Source organism: Neomonachus schauinslandi, chromosome 10 (genome assembly GCF_002201575.2).
Source record: "Neomonachus schauinslandi chromosome 10, ASM220157v2, whole genome shotgun sequence".
Taxonomy (NCBI): domain Eukaryota; kingdom Metazoa; phylum Chordata; class Mammalia; order Carnivora; family Phocidae; genus Neomonachus; species Neomonachus schauinslandi.
In genome coordinates, this window is record NC_058412.1 from 35,170,607 (window position 1) to 35,188,377 (window position 17,771).

Consider the following 17,771-nt stretch of genomic DNA (forward strand, 5'->3'; position numbering starts at 1 on the left):
GCAAACTCTGATGGCGGAAGTGCAATGAACCTAATCATGGGCCCCAGGCTAGTAACACGATTACCTCATTTATTTTTAGAAACAATACAATGGAAGTGAAAGAGGGAAAAAAAGATGGGAGACATCAAAAAGGCAAAGACAAATAAGTTTATAGCAAATTTATACGCATGCACACAGCCTACTTTTACAGACCCGTATTTCTTGGGATTCTGAACTCATGCACTGGGAGTCCGGGTCGAAATTCAGAGCTTGCCCTCATCAGCGGCTTAAACGCATGCTTTTGGCCAAATCACATCAGGGTAAAACCCCACTGAAAAATAGCTCCAAAATTAGAATGGCATACTCTCAGTGAAACTGAAGGATCTCTTTGCTTCCTCTTTCATCTCCTACTGAAAGGGTGACCATGATTACAACTGTCTCCGCCAAAGGAATCTCACAGGCAGGATTCTGGTGCGGTTTCTTTGAAAAGGAGACAAGTCTACATTGGTTAATTTGCATTTTTGCGGGTCTCCGGACATCCAAGGGTACGCACACATAAGACTGCCGGTTGTGAGAGGGCAGTATGAAGACAACTAGCAAAGGAACTGGGGGAAAGTGGGCGGGAAGGCAAACTCTCCCTGGGCTTCCCACCATTGGGTCTGTGCGCATTGTTGTATCTTGCTTGGCATAATGTTAAAAGCCTCTGTCCTTTCTCCTTTAAGCAGAAGAGTCTGGCCAAACAAAAGTGGAGTTCTTAAGCAAGGGAGGGTGGGGAGAGAGGTGTGATGCACTTTTGAAGGAGAGGACGAGGGCTCTTGGTATCATTATTTGTCTTCCTCTTCCATCCACTTGAAGGGGGCAGTCAGGGAAGGAGAGGGGACTGAGATGGATCAGTCTTGCTTCAGTCTCCACCTCCAGGGTGTGCAGGCTCAGGGCAGAGATGCCCAAAAGCACCCATGCTGGTGCCCAGCCTCTCACCCTGGACCCACAGCACAGCCTTCACACCACAGCTCATGGGCTCTGCAGTGAGGCAGGGGCGTCTGGATTCTCTGTGCCCATGGCCTGGTCTCTGTGAGAGCCAGCCTGAGCCTAGGCTGCACCAGAGAGTTGCCCCAACCCACACTTGCCACTACCAGGCATACACATTTCAGGATCATACAAAGTAGAGTGGCAATGCTCGGGTCCCCCTCTGGGCTCTAGGAGGAGAGAAGAGCACACACCAAGACAAGGTGGGGGACTTTAGGGACAGCAGGAGGCAGAGCAGAGGTCCTAAGGAAGATTTCTACTTTGAAATTCTTTAGTAAACATTTTTTTGGGTGCCTAGTGTGTGCTGTGATCAAACAAGCACCTTAGTTCCTGCAGTCCGGAGGGCAAGGACTCAGGACCCTTCTCTGAGAACCAGCATACAGAAGAACACTCACTGCTTTGGAAGCATGGGCCTGCCTACCTGACCTGTGCACCGCCCAGACAAATCTGATCCCTAGATGGTAAAAAGTATCTTGGAACCAGTATTTGGGGCCAAAGCAACACTATTAAGAGCTGTACTAGAAAGACACACTTGGGAGTACTTGGGGAACTCTTGGAGGCTTACCAATGAGATGAGGAGTGGGAGGCTGAAGAAGCAGGAAGAATGAAGCCAAAGAGGATTTTGGCTTTTCTTTTACAAAGACTGCTACTGTGCTTCTTTTTTCTAAATCTTGAAAAATAACAATTTTCCAAGGAAAGTCTGGCCAAAAAAGGGAATTTATAAGTGCTATAAACATCGGGGGGGGGGGGGGGGGCAGTCAAGAGAATGAATAATATCCATGAACACATTATTAATGGTTATTGAAAGATTTAATTGTTAATACTAGAATTAGAAAACACATTTCAGTATCAGATATAAGAACAAGGAATATTTAAACTAAGGGCATGATCCATGGGGCGCCTGCGTGGCTCAGTTGGTTAAGCGACTGCCTTCGGCTCAGGTCATGATCCTGGAGTCCCGGGATCGAGTCCCGCATCGGGCTCCCTGCTCGGCGGGGAGTCTGCTTCTCCCTCTGACCCTCCTCCCTCTCATGCTCTCTGTCTCTCATTCTCTCTGTCTCAAATAAATAAATAAAATCTTTAAAAAAAAATAAAATAAAATAAACTAAGGGCATGATCCAGAATGAGAAAAGCAACAATTCAGGAGGATATGCCAAGTTTTCATCTCTTACTCTGTTTCTTGGTGATCAGCAAGAAGCAGGTCGCGGTGGGACAGGCCAACTTCATCAGTTTCTGCTCCCAGGCCCTGCTCTTCCCTTCCACCTCTTGTCCACTATATGCCCTCTGTGTTAGGTTCCTTTTCTCCATGGCTTCCTATCTTCACATGTGCACAGCTCTCCCATCCTTCAAAGCCTATTTCAAATCCCTCCTGATCTTACCAGCTACACAGCACATCTTCATTTAAACAAATTTATGACATACAGCACCATGGACCTGGAATTATATTTGCATTTATCTATAATATGATAATAATAATAGTAAAAAATTATAGCTAACACTTTATTTTACTCTGTGCCATATACTATAAAAACAATCTAAGTGTTTTATATACTTTCTTTTCATTAAACCTCATTATAGCTTCATGGGGTTGATATTATTATGCCCATTTAAAAGATGTAGACATTGGGATCCTGAGAAAGGTAGTTAAATGACTTGTCCAAGAGGCTACTGAGTTGGAAGGTGACAGATCTGGGACCCTACTAGTGTAAAAGTTCCTTGAAATAGGTGAAGGGGATTAAGAGTACATTTATTGTGATGTATGGAATGTACGGAATTGTTAAATCACTATATTGTACACCTGAGATGACTATAACACTGTATGTTAATTATACTGGAATAAAAAATCTAAAAAGAGCTCTATAAATCAATAAAAGAAAATTAACTAAAAAGTAAAATAAATTTTAAAAAGCTCCCTGAAGAGGGGCACCTGGGTGGCTCAGTCATTAAGCGTCTGCCTTCGGCTCATGTCATGATCCCAGGGTCCTGGGATGGAGCCCTGCATTGGGCTCCCTGCTCTGTGGGAAGCCTGCTTCTCCCTCTTCCACTCCCCCTGCTTGTGTTCCCTTTCTCGCTGTCTCTCTCTCTCTCTGTCAAATAAATAAATAAAATCTTTAAAAAGAAAGAAAAAAAGAAAAAGAAAAAGAAAAAAAAGCTCCCTGAAGAAAATGCAAATTAAAACCACCAGGAGATACCATTACTCACTTATTAAAATGGCCAAAATAGAAAAAAATGGATAATACCAAGAATATGCCTAACTGGAACTTTCATACATTGCTGCTGGGGGTATAAAATGCTATAGCTATTTTGGAAAACAATTTGGCAGTTTCTTATAAAATTAGAAGGACACCAGATGATGCAGCAATCCCGCTCCTAGGTATTTATACCTCTGAAAAATAAAGTCATATGGCCACACACAAAAAACCTGTATGCAAATATTTAGAGTGGCTTTATTCAAAATTGCCCAAACTTAGAAACAACCCAGATGTCTATCAGTTAGTGAATGGATAAATGCATTATGGTATATCCATCAAATGAAATAATATTTAGAACAAAAAAGAACAACTTCTACTACATGCAATGGCATGGATGACTCTCAAATGCACCAGTATGCTGGGTGAAAGAAACCAGACCTAGTAGGCTACATACTGAATGACTCCATATGTATGACATTCTGGAAAAGACAAAACTGCTGGGAATACAAATGGCCAACAGACACATGAAAAAATGTTCAACATCACTCGGCATCAGGGAAATACAAATCAAAACCACAGTGAGACACCACTTCACACCAGTCAGCATGGCTAATGTTAACAACTCAGGAAACAACAAATGTTAGCGAGGATGTGGATAAAGGGGAACCCTTTTGCATTGTTGGTGGGAATGAAAACTGTGTAGCCACTCTGGAAAACAGTATGGACGTTCCTCAAAAGTTAAAAATAGAACTACTGGGTATTTATCCAAAGGATAAAAAAATGCTGATTCAAAGGGGCACCTGTACCCTGATGTTTATAGCAGTGATGTCCACAATAGCCAAGCTATGGAAAGATGTTCATCGACTGATGAATTGATAAAGAAGATGTGGTGTATATATACAATGGAATTTACTCAGCCATCAAAAAATGAAATCTACCATTTGTAACAACATGAATGAACTAGAAGGTAGTATGCTAAGCAAAATAAGTCAATCAGAGAAAGGCAATTATCATATGATTTCACTCATATGTGGAATTTAGGAAACAAAACAGAGGATCATAGGGGAAGGGAGGGAAAAATAAAATAAGACAAAATCAGAGAGGGAGACAAACCATGAGAGGCTTTTAACTACAGGAAAAAAACTGAGGGGTGCTGGAAGGGAGGTGGGTGAGGGGATGGGGTAACTGGGTGACGGGCATTAAGGAGGGCATTTGATGTAAGGAGCCCTGGGTATTATATGCAACGGATGAATCACTAAACTCTACCTCTGAAACTAAAAACTAAAAAATGAAAACTGAAAAACAAAAAACAAACTGCGGGAAAAGAAGACAGATGAGTGGCTGCCTGAGGCTGAGGCTGGGGAGCTGACCACAAAGCAGACAGCTGTTTAGAGTGATGGGAATGTTCTTCATCTTGGTTGTGGTGGTAGTTACACGACTGTATACACTGGTCAAGACTCAGAGAACTGTAAACCAAAAAAGGTAAGTTTTATTGCATGGAAATTATACCTTAACTAACCTGATATTTAAAAACGGTTCCCTGACGACAGGATTGTGGATGGCAAGCCCGATTTAGCCAAGTTTCTCTACTATTTCTGACCAAATGTATCACTTGAACTAACCAGTAAACAAAAGCGTAAGCTGATTTGAATTTTCCTACCATTCCATTTCCCTGCTGATCCTCAGCAGATGAATTAATGAGGAACAAACTAACCGACAAAAGATGATCAAGCAGGAGGAGAAGCCAAAAGCAGAGATGGTCTCTAGATGCCGAAAGGCCTCAAGTTCACTGGCCAGGTAAGTGGGTACCAACCTCAGCAAGTCTCTTGATCTTCTGTTCAAAGATCTCAGTTTTACTAGGAGTTGAGGCTGCCTTCTCATTGTCATCATCTGATGGAAAACACTCCCATGTGCTTTAAAAAAAATAAATAAATAAATGTCAAAACTTGGAAGTGCTTGAGACAGTGAGTATAATAAAACAAAGTACTTTTTACAAAAAAACAAAGATTTGGGGTAAAAATAGTAATTGTATGAAAAGCAGGAGTCCCTCACATACCCTAAATGAGCTGATAAAGAGATAAAGCATGGCGTTAAAGCCTCCCGGGCTCCCTAAGTACCCCTGGAGCTGCCACTACACCAGAAGCTTCGACAGCATCGCTGCCAGATATTATAAAGGGATAAAGGGAGTTTAAAAACGCATGCCTGACTCCAGGCAGATCCAACTGCTTCCCAGGTCCTAAGCCCTTCCCTGTTCCAAGAAGCTGGGACAGGCATCACCAGGGCAGCAGCAATGCTATGTGTTCTAAGTTATGAAACAAGGAGAGTTCCAAATCTCTCAGGAGCTGAGCTCTGCAAGGCAAGGATCGGATCTGTCTTACTCTCCATTTTCCCATTATTTAGCACAGTGCCTGGTCAATGAATATATTAAAAGATGCTCAATATTTGTGGAAGGCAACTCGGCATGTGTACCACAATTTGAAATGTCTACGTCCTTTAGCCCAGCAACAGGCAACCTGGGAGTTAGTCTATGTCATTCACTCTGTGGCGGTCACAAGTTATCAGCCCAGTGTTCAAGGAGAAGGCATTAATGAACGGTCCTCATGCTTTCTGATTGCCTACGTTAGAGTCTTATATGTGCTACCAAGAAAAGAAGCACTTAGATAAAAGTGACTAGGATTTTACTATCAAATGACTTATTTTTAAAAATGTGAATTCAAGTGAAGAATGTTATGCTTATTAGAATATAGCTCTCTTTGCTGATGCATATTCTGTGTACTTTCTCAGGGAAGGAGAGAAAGCCATGCCTAAGAGCTGTACCTCTTCTGGATATTGAAGGGTCCACTTCAACACCTTTTTCATAAGGGGTGCCACCATTCAAGAAGAGTTCATACGTTCTACAAAAGAATAGCAAAAAACCACGTGTTTCTATTTTTTTTTTTTTTTTTTTTAAGATTTTTTTTATTTATTTATTTGACAGAGAGAGACATAGCGAGAGAGGGATCACAAGCAGGGGAGTGGGAGAGGAAGAAGCAGGCTTCCCGCTGAGCAGGGAGCCTGATGTGGGGCTGGATCCCAGGACCCTGGGATCATGACCTGAGCCGAAGGCAGACGCTTAACGACTGAGCCATTCAGGCGCCCCACGTGTTTCTATTTTGAAACACTGAAATCAGTAGTGAAATATTTTTTAGCACAGATAACATTCCCAGACATTTTATTTGTTTCATTGCTAAATGAGAATAAAAGTTGTTGATTCCTCTGTGAGGTATTACCTCAGTAAATAAAGTTTCTTTCTTAACTTTGAACTATAGAAAATACATTTTTCCCCATTAAAATGAGAAAAATTAATTGATGCCATTAAAGTGTTTTGACTTTAATGACTTACATTAATGAATGTATTAATGATGTATTTTAAATGTATTTTTCAAATGCTTAAATGGCATAGAAATGATAAGTAAAAAACAAAACAGGGGCGCCTGGGTGGGTCAGTCAGTTAAGTGTCTGCCTTTGGCTCAGGTCATGATCTCAGGGTCCTGGGATCCGCCTAGTGGAGTCTGCTTTTCCCTTTCCCTCTGCCACTCCCTCTGCTCTTGCTCTCTCTTTCTCAAATAAATAAAATCTTAAAAAAAAAAAGCCAAAACCAAAAAAACCCCGAAACATCCCTCCCCATCCCATCCCCTCTAGTCTGGTAAGGCCCTTGCCCTACCTTTTTCTATGCAAATGCAAACAAATATACATATATACACAGTAAATCTCAAAACTGACACATTTTCTTTCAAAGTTGCACATTACCTAAGTATAGAAAGTAGAAGATAAAAGTCCTCTTTAATCCCACTGCATTACCTCCCTAGTTCTGTGCCTCAGAGGCAACCTCTGGGAACACTTTACATAGGCCCGCCCACATATACACACAAATACAGTTTTTCATGAAAAAAAATGGAGCCATAGTACACATACTATTCTGCAACTTGCTTTTTCCATATCATAATATACATTGGAAATATTTCAGTGTCAATACATGGGCTTCTACCTCATTTAGAAAAATAGCTGTGACTTCCCTTTTGGAAAGATGGAGTAAACACCCTTTTCCCTCCCACTAGGTACAGCTAAAAACCCTAGACATTCTTAAAAACAAAACAAAACAAATTTAAATCACAAGCACACTGGACTTTTACGTTCTGGGAGGCCGTGCCCTTCTCCCTATCACCGGGATGATGTCAGAGAAGGACAAGTGGAGCCCGGACTTTTACCTCTGCCCTGTGGTAAAGAGGCCATGCCCGCCCCTGGGGTGTAAGGAGAAGTCACAGAAGGCAGGGAGCATTATCTGAATCAATCCTCATAATAACCCTTTGGGGTAGGAACTATTACAATCTCCCATTTTAAAGAGAGGAAATTGGAGCTTACAGGCAAGGAACCTGGAACTTGGCTTACAGTTACACAGACAGAGCCAGGCCGAGAGCCCTGAATGTTATAATTCCAAACCTTGGATCTTAATTACCATCCTGATGACTGCCCATGTGTCTCTCTTCTGTGAATTTCTTGTTTGTATCCTAGACTTAGATTTTTTTGTGTATGCCCATTTAAAAACTTGGACTGTCTTTTTCTTATTCATTTTTGAGAACCCATTTTATATTAGGGATAATAATCTGACCATTCTGTATATAATGCAGATATTTGGTACCAGTCTGCCTTTTGGTTTTAAGTTTTAAATTCGTTTACAGTGACTGCCATTACAATTTCAGTAATCTCCTATATCACCTATAGGAGAAAGGTAGAGTCACAGAGGACCTGGGGACCCTGGACTTAGCTTTTCCACTCTGGAGAGAATCAGGTTCTGTTTCAGCACTGTGAAATGTGCTAATACCACAGAAATTTACTGAAAAATATTCTCAGCAGAGAGTAAACATCTTTTATTATTTATTTATTTGAGAGAGAAAGAGTGAGTGAGTGAGCGAGCAGGGGTGGGAGAAGAGCAGAGGGAGAGGGAGAGAGAATCCCAAGCAGGCTCCATGCTCAGCGCAGAGCCCAATGCAGGGCTCAATCTCACCACCCTGAGTTCATAACCTGAGCCAAAACCGAGTTGGATGCTCACCCAACTAAGCCAGCTAGGCACCCCTGAGTAAACATCTTTTAAAATACCTATTCTGTAAGTGGCATTTCTTCCTCTCTAAGATGACCCTGTGCATGCTGTTTTCATATACCACCTCAAAGAACATTAAAAGATCAATTAAAAGCCCCCTCCCCACAAGTTTTTGAAATGCTAACAGAATATACACTCTGCAAACCTGAGATATCCAGATTCTAAATAATGAATTTCTACAAAATTACTCATTTGGAAGGAATATATAGGCAACTTACTTTGCTGGAATAGGAATTCCACTGGCATCAAAAAGTTTAAGAAACACCCAGCCACAACTTAATTCTCCTCTTTCACCGGTTGACTATGAAATAAACAGGCATACAAAATTTAATTATCTGAACCAAATTTAAAAGCACATACCAAGTCCTTTAAAGGGAACAAAATTAGCATTCACTTTTAGGACTAAAAAATTCTGTACAAGAAAATAAAGTGAAATACAGTGGGTCCCATTTTCCTTGCAGGCCAGATGGCAAAGGCAGTATGTGAAAAGTGAAAATCCTATCTTGTCAAATTACTTTTGAAAATTCCGTAAACCTGATGATGTGGCAACTGTTGCTATTGTTTCTTAAATGATGTATTTGTGGAATGATCTAAACCATATCAGTACTACATGGGATTATGCAGCTTTGCCCCAATGAGAGATGGAATGCACAAATTAAATCATTTTTTTTAATCATCCGTCAGAACTTTACCTCCACCGTCAACTGCTGAAGGCCACTAGGGACTTGCTTGGGGCCCTACTTCCGTCTCCTGTCCTACCCACCCATAACACATTTGGATGCATCTGCCTTAAAGAAATGAAAGGATGGTGTGATACTATTAATATAATAGCAGTTGGTTCTCTGGGTCACCTTGAGGCCAAGTATATATACTACACCTACCAAGGTATTATTAGAATGTGGAGACATTTAAATTACTATCATGTCAAGTAGGTGAGGATGATTAAGAGCACACTTATCATGATGAGCACTGAGCAATGTACACAACTGCTGAATCACTATATTGTACACTTGAAACTTAACATAACACTGTACGTTAACATACTGTAATTAAAATAAAAGACTCAATAAAATAAAAATAAATAAGACTATCACAGACCCATACCTACTGGTTCAACTGTTTACATGACATGAGTTAATCCAAGTTTCTGGTGCCTTTATAAAAATTACCACTCTGTCAGGTCCCTTAATTAGAAGCATCATCCACAAGGTTAAGTATAACTTGACCCTCTAGGACAGAGGTCAAACAGCCCTGGAATGCCACTGAATATCTTTTATCACTTTCACAAAGTCTCATCCTTTTCAAATCTTCATTCTTTAAAAGCACTGGAGTTCATTCAAGCTATAAACAAATACACTTTTACTGTAAATGCTACTGAAAAAGCAGCGCTATATATAAATTAGAACCACCATTCCCATTCCTCGAGAGATTAAAATTTTATTACATAGAAAAACCTCAATTATTTTACTTGTAAATAGACTTTTTTTTAAAACTTCCCTTTAATTGATACATTACAAAGCTTTATCTTTCAACTGACATACATTGCGAATATAAGAAATTCCAAGTTCAAATAATATTCCAAGATCTGGAGATGAAGAATTGGATCTGATAAAACAATCACCATCAAGCAAGCAGGGCAAGATGCCAGTAACCTGAAACAATAAAGAAAACTAAGTTACTAATACAAATTTAAAATGGGAGGGAGGTTTCAGCTCTACTTGTCTGTGTGTAGTTTATACCTTTGCACCATAATAACGGTCTTTTAAAGGAAACAGAAAGCAGGTGGATTGGACCCATCTACACCAGTAATTTCAAGTTAAAAAATTTAAGTTTTGTGTTGCGGGAAATACCTTTACTTTCACTCACTCTTTGGTGAGAGTAGAGGCTAACGTGAAACAAGTACTGTACCTAAGTCCTCAGAGGTGTTATAAAAATAGTTTGCATATATAATAAGATATTTAACTTAACCATTGTTTTTTGTAAACAGAACTAAAATTGAAGACTTTATACACACATTTGCTCAACTTTCCCGAGGTGTGCCTTGCAAATTTTCCTTTCCTTTCTCTTTTGTTCATTCCTTTTCCTCTTTCTGGACAACCACACCCTCCTGTCTTGCCTATAAAATCTTCCCCAACCCTCAAAGTTTAGTTTCTCTTCTACAAAAGCTTCCCTGAGCCTGAGGGCTGGAATTAATGTCACCCTCTTCTGCGCTTCCACAGCACTTATGAGTCCGGCAACCGTGACATTCTGTCCTTGTGGTGGTTATCAACAGACCCCGCCCCCACAGGGCTACTCCAAGGATTAAATGAGATCATAGAACATGCCCAGGAGGACCTACCACCGTGCCTGGCACATGGACAGAGCTCCATAAACACAGGCTATTGTTATTATACCTGTATATGTTTCTTCTCTACCAACATGTAAGTTCCCACAGTGGCTAGGAAGAATGTCTCACACCTAATAGACGCTTAATTTCCCTCAACAAAGGAACAATTTCTTATTATTTCTTCTTCCAAACAGTTCATCTTTATATCCAGAAAAAATTAGAAAATTCGACCCTAAATGCTTCATATACACAGAGATGCAACATCAGAACTGTGAAGCGTTGTGCCGAAATACAAGCAGTAGGGCGCTTAGATCAAACTGGACTTCCAGGAGATGCGCGAAAAGCAAGCGGGGGCACATGCAGCACGCAAGCCTCCTCCACGCCCTGTGCTCTCTCCTTGAACCCCTACTGCTTGAAGATCTTCGGATGCAGTAAGAGAAAGGTTAATGGAGGACTTTTAGGGTGCAGTGCCCCAAGGGAATTAGTTATGGGAAGTAAACATTAAAGTAATGAAACTTTAGAGGCAGAAAAAAGGTAAAGTAAAATAAACTACAGACAGTATTATAATAAGAACATCAAGATATCAAATCTTCATGTTCACTCACATCTATGTCATAGGGACTCCGTGGTTTGAAGCCACCTAACCTCATTCCAGTCTTTTTTTTTGTTCCAGGCTTGACGGTGCCTGGGTATAATGTACCAGCCCTGGGCGTCACCCTTGATTTTATCTGAAGAAAGCACAGCTCTCATTAGCATGGTTGATTTCATTTGTGAAAAACACTTCCTAAATTTATCTTTTTGTTTTCATTTTCATCAGGGGGCATTTCCTAGAATTGAACCCCGAAATCCACTGAATGAGATGATTCATAGGAATTATAATTCTGATGAGTCAGAAACAAAAGTAATTTTTATCAAAGTCTTCAAAGAACATTAATCTAAAGATTCAAATCTGGCCCCATATATTCTGTGCTTAACCTAAATACGTTATTTCAGAGATACACACGGACAGCTTTGCTTCAGAAATCAATTGCCTATCACTTAACAGGTAAAAGAGGTTCACGTTTCATTCCATTCCTTTAGCAGATTCCTTACCTGGGGAGAAAAGGTCCATGTTTTGGGCTTTTTAGGTTGCCATGTGGCTCTGACTGTATGAATGTTGCTCAGAACCTGAAATGAGATTTTCTTATTTGAGATCATGCTGTAGAGAGCTCTCTAAAACATCCCCACTTCTAGGGGTGCCTGGCTGGCTCAGTAGGTTGAGCATCCCACTTTTGATCTGGGCTCCAGTCATGATCTCAGGGTCCTGGAATCGAGCCCTAGGCTCCATGCTTGGGTGGGGGTGGTCTGCTTGAGGATTTTTCGCGGTCTCCCTCTGCCCCTCTCCCTTCTCTAAAATAAACAAAATTTTTAAAAATTTAAAAAGAAAAAAACCTAACAGGTCACCACTTCTACATCCCAAACAGCAGTGAACAGGCTATACTGTGTGGAACAGAGGGCCTCAAGGGGGTTCTTTCACTTTTTAGTTTGTGCAACTCTGTAATTTGTTTTCTTTTTATATCAGGTACATATAGAACTTTAAAAACGAGTAACAAAAAACTGTTATGGCACTAATTTATAAAATAACGAAAGAACTGATGAAATAAATTCAGACTCAGATCTTTGCACTAGTAAAAAATTATAGTAAGTGAAATACTATCTGGAACAGGTTTATCAGAAAAGGAAGTGAAATTTCAGATACGAATGACCTTTTAAGAAATGTGACCCCTAAGAGCATTTTATGGTAGCCCATCACCCTGCCACTAAGGACAGACAATGCTGGTAACAGCCCAGATATACAGCCTCAGTTTTCTTCAAGATCTCCAGCCGCATAAGTTATATTCTTCCTGCAACTTAATCACACCCAGGGGTGTGAACAGAAGCCAAGTGGGGAACCTGGACTTCCACGCTCACCTGGAGTAGTGAGGTGGCACCACCTTCCCTTGACAGCCTGGCGTCAGAGGCCTGCTAAAGCGCAAGTTAAAATAAGATCCAGAAACTCCTAACACCCAAAATGTCCAAGATACAATAAAAAATCATACCGTGATTAATCATACCATGAATCAGGAAAACCTCAACTTGAATGAGAAAAGACAGTCAACAGACACCAACACTGAGATGACACAAATGTTGGAATTAACTGACAAGCATTTTAAAGTAGACACCGAAAAATACTTCAGTAAGCAACTACAGACGTGTCTGAAACAAATTTAAAATACAGAAATACAAAGTGTCAAGAAAGAAAAAAGGAAATCTCAACAAAAAAATAGAAGATAAAATGAAGAACCTAGTGGAAATTCTAGAACTGAAAAATATAATAACCACAGTAAAAAACACACATGTGCACAAACACACACAACTCAATGGGGACTCAAATGCTGAATAAAAAAGAGAGAAAAGAAACAGTGAACTTGAAGATAGGAAAATATCTTTTCCTATCAGCACTCTGAACAACTAAGATAAAATCGATGGAAAAAAATAAACAGAGCCTCAGGAACCAGTGGAATTATAACAAAAGATCTCACATTCATGTCATCAGAGTGCCAGAAAAGAGTCTGGAGCTAGAAAAGTATTCAAGAAAATAATGGCTAAAATATCCCCTAATTTGGCAAAGGACACAAACCTACAGTTCAAGAAGCTGAGCAAACCTTAAACAGGATAAATCCAAGAAACCCATGCCCAAGGACAAGTACAAAAACCAAACACATATATCTTGAAAGCAGTGAGAAATAACACCTAGATTTACCAATAGGGGAACACCAATTCTAGTGACAGTGGATTTCCCATCAGAAACCACAGAAAGAAGTCGAACAAGATTTCTCAAGTGCTAAAAAAAACCAAACAACAGAATTCCCTATCTAGTGAAAATATTCTTCAGGAATGAAGGGGAAACAGACATTCTTGGATAAAGAAAAATGAAGAGAATCTGTAGCCAACGGAAAGAATGGTTAAAGGGAATTCTCTAAACAGAAAGGATATGATCTTTGAACATCAGGAAGGAAGGAAGAACAATGAAAAGAGTAAAAGTGAGAGTAAATACAACAGATTTTCTCTTGAGTTTTCTAAATTATGCTTGATTGCTGAAGTAAATATAAACTGTGTGATGTGGTTCTCAGTGCATGTAGAGTTTTAAAAATAATGCTTTTTATTTGGAACTAGGGCAGCACTCTTAGCAATGAGTATTTGTGTAACTATTACATATCTTCTAAAACTTGTCAGTTGGAATCTGCCATAAATTAGTTACATAAATTCACTTCTATTATTTTTAAATGAATCACTTCTATTATTCTGACATGTTATTTAAATAAAATCTCAATCTTTAGGTTCTCATATATGAGAACAGGAAGAGGTAAAGTGAAGTATCAAACCAGATCTGAGCAAAGAAGCCAATTCATCTTTTCTTGGTCACTGGTGACACCTACTGGCTTCTTAGTGGCAGTGGCTTTGTACAGGGTGTGTAGAAATGAGGGAGGATCACTAGAATCGCACAAGTACAGAAAAAAGAAAGGCACTGGGAGCCGGAAGTATACTCAGCATGAGCAAAGCTAAACCCACAAAGTCCTCCAAACCTGATTGGCTCTCAGTGCTCCCTGTCTCACTGCATGTCACCGCCATCCACCCAGATTCGGGTCATGTTTGACCCCCCACTCTTCCTCACCCACCATTTCCAAGCCATTACCAAATTGTGGTTTTTATGGTCTAAATATCCTTCTGGCCATAGTTCTCATCTCCATCTCTACTTCCTTAGTCTATGTTGTTAGCCTTATATCTCATCTAGCCACACTTAACATGTTCTATGTATGTTCTAAGTGCTTTACTGGTTATATTAACTCATTTCATCCTCACATGGACCCTAAGCGATATGTGCCAGATGACAAAGGGGAGAGAGCAAGGCCAAGTAATTGGTCAGTGTCTTATATCAAGCTGGTGGAGCCAGGGTTAATCTGGGGCAAATGGCTCCAGATTTCGTTTTTTTGGAGATGACGTTGCTACCCTTTGACCACCACACTGTGCCATAGCCTCTAAATGGTCTACTCATGTCTCTCCTGGCCCCCCTCTTATTCATCTCCAAAGAAGAGCCAGAGATATTCCTAAAGCATAAATCTAAACTATATCACTTCCTCCAATGACTTTCCCTGTTTTTAGGATAAAGACAAAACTCCCTTACATCATGGCTTACAGTGTCTTACACTGTGTTCCTTCCTAACATCTCCCATTTCATTCCATCCAACATTTCCTCTTGTTCGCTCCACTCGGCCACACTGGCCTTCCCCAAGGCCTTTCCCACTAAGGCCTTTGCCTGTGCTGCTCCTTTGGCCAGGTTCACACTTCCATTTTCCCTTTACCCTCTTAAGGTCTATTCATCCCTAGATCTCCACCCAAGCATCACCTTCTCAGGAGGGAGCTTCGACTATCAATTTGAGAGTTCTTTTCTAATGTATCTAGTGCTGTAAATTTCTTTTTTTTTTTTTTTAAGATTTTATTTATTTATCTGACAGAGAGAGACACAGTGAGAGAGGGAACACAAGCAGGGGGAGTGGGAGAGGGAGAAGCAGGCTTCCCGCGGAGCAGGGAGCCCGATGCGGGGCTCGATCCCAGGACCCTGGGACCATGACCTGAGCCGAAGGCAGACACTTAACGACTAAGCCACCCAGGTGCCCCATAGTGCTGTAAATTTCTGTCTAAGCAATGCTTTATCAACATCCCACAAATTATGTGACACATTTTCATTTTTTGTTCAGCTCCAATTATTTTCTAATTTCCCTTGAAACTTCCTTTTAGTCCATGAATTTCCAAGTATTTAAGGATTTTTTTCAGTTATCTTCCTGTGACTGCTTTCTGATTCAATTCTATGTAATCAAAGACCATTCATTGTATGATTTCAATTCTTTTAAATTTGTTCAGGGCCACCTCTCTTGGCAAATGTTCCACATGCACTTGAAAGAATGAGTATTTTACTATTTTGGGGTCAACTGTTGTAAAAATGTTTATTAGATCTAGTTTGTTGATGGTGTTAATTCAGTTCTTTTATATACTTACTAATTTTCTGTCTGCTTGTCCCATAGATTACTGAGAGAGAAGTGTTAAAGTTTTCAACTATAACTGTGGTTTTGCCTGTTTCTCTTTTCAGTTCTATCAAGTTTTACTTCATGTATTTTGAAGCTCTAATATTAGGTATATACATATTTAGAATTATTATGTCTTCTTGAATTGTCTATTTTATCATGTAATATGTCTCTTTATTCCTGCTAATTTTCCTTGTTCTGAATATTACTATCTTTTTGGAATTGTCTACCTTTTTCATCCCTTTCCTTTTAACCTGCCTATATTTATTATATTTAAGGTGGGTTTCTTATACATAGCATATAGTTGGATCTCTCTCACTGTGTTTTTTTTTTTTTTTTAAAGATTTTATTTCTTTATTTGACAGAGAGAGAGATAGCAAGAGCAGGAACACAAGCAGGGGGAGTGGGAGAGGGAGAAGCAGGCTTCCTGCCGAGCAGGGAGCCCAATGTGGGACTCGATCCCAGGACCCTGGGATCATGACCTGAGCCAAAGGCAGACGCTTAACAACTGAGCCACCCAGGCGCCCTCTCACTGTGGTTTTAACTTGCATTTCCCTGAGGACTTCTTATATGTTATATATATCTTTTTATGTCTCTTGGTTTTTGATATATTTAAGTGTCCGCTCAAGTCTTCTGCCAACTTAAAAAACTGAGTTATCTTTTTTTTCTTGGACATCCTTGATCTGTTCCTGATCTTTGGGGGAAAGTATTAAAAATTTCACCAGGAAGTATGATGATGTCAGCTTTAGCTTTCTCTTATTGCCCTTTACCAATTTGAGGAGGTTCCCTTCTGTTCCTACTCTGCTGAGAATTTTTTAAAAATCATGAATGGGTGCTGAAATTTGTCAAATGCTTTTTCTATATCTTTTGAGATGATCACATGACTTTTCTACTTTAGTTCTGTTAATATGGCAAATTACAATGATCTATTTTCAAGTGTTAAATGTTGGTTACACAGGTGTGTACAACTGAATTCCTAAAATAAACTCCAATTAGTCATGATATATTATCCTTTTTATATATTGCTAGATTCAATTTGTTAATACTTTGTTTAGGATTTTAGTGTCACTATTCATGATGGATACTGGTCTTGTAATTTCTCTTTTTTGTAATGTCTTGCCATGTTTTGGTATCATGTTTTTCCTGGCCTTATAAAATGAGTTGGGAAGCATTTCCTCTTTATCTGTTCTTTGGAAGAGTTTATGTACTATTGCTATTATTTCTTGCTTAAATGTTTAGAGAAATTCACCAGTGAAGCCATATGGGCCTAGAGTTTTCTTTTTTGGAAGATTTTTAATTACATTTTCAATTTTTTTTAAACAGAGTTTACAACTTTCCTATTTCTTCTTATGTCAGTTTTGATAAATTATGATTTTCACGGCATTTATCTATTTATCTACATTGTCAAATTTATTGGCATAAGGATGTTTATGATATCCCTTTATCATCCTTTTAATGTCTGTGGATCTGTGGTGAGATCTCCATTTTCATGTCAGATACTGATCATTTGTTTTCTTTTTCTCTTTTTCTCTTTTATCAGTGTTACTAGGCATTTTTCAATTTAGTAAACTTTTCAAAGGATAAACTTTTGCTTTTTTTGATTTTCTCTTTTGTTCATCTGTTTTCTATTTCATTAAATTCTACTCTTTTTTGGCATTTTAAATTTAGGTTTGTTTTGTTTAAGTTTAATGTTTTTTTTTTTTCATTGAATTCCACTCTTATCTCTAATAGTTCCTCCATCTTACTTTCTTCTGGTTTAACTCACTCTTCCTTTTCTAGCCTCTTGAGTTGGTAGCTTAGATCACTGATTTTAAGTCTTTCTTTTTGGCTCTTCAGTTAAAGCTACAAACTTCCAGCTAAGCACTGTATTTAAGCTGTATCTCACAAACAAATCAATTCTTTAAGAGTCATTCAGATTCTTTCATTTAGATTCTTTAGATTCTGTACACTCAAGACGTGAACTATATACAATACTAGAAGATAGGCATCAGTACCTTTTTTGTAAGTGA

The 17,771-nt window shown here is 39.4% G+C and overlaps 1 protein-coding gene across 3 annotated transcripts in view; it reads right to left on the reverse strand.

Annotated features, from left to right (window-relative positions):
* NPHP1 (nephrocystin 1) overlaps window positions 1-17,771 on the reverse strand; it is a 54,114-nt gene that overhangs the window by 14,005 nt on the left and 22,338 nt on the right. For all 3 annotated transcript variants that reach the window (XM_044918614.1, XM_044918613.1, XM_021697460.2), the window contains 5 exons: window positions 11,753-11,827; window positions 9,876-9,986; window positions 8,553-8,635; window positions 6,015-6,091; window positions 5,011-5,110 (listed from right to left, as the gene is read on the reverse strand). In XM_044918614.1, the coding sequence (XP_044774549.1) occupies window positions 5,011-5,110; window positions 6,015-6,091; window positions 8,553-8,635; window positions 9,876-9,986; window positions 11,753-11,827 (446 nt within the window). The remainder of the gene's footprint in view (window positions 1-5,010; window positions 5,111-6,014; window positions 6,092-8,552; window positions 8,636-9,875; window positions 9,987-11,752; window positions 11,828-17,771) is intronic.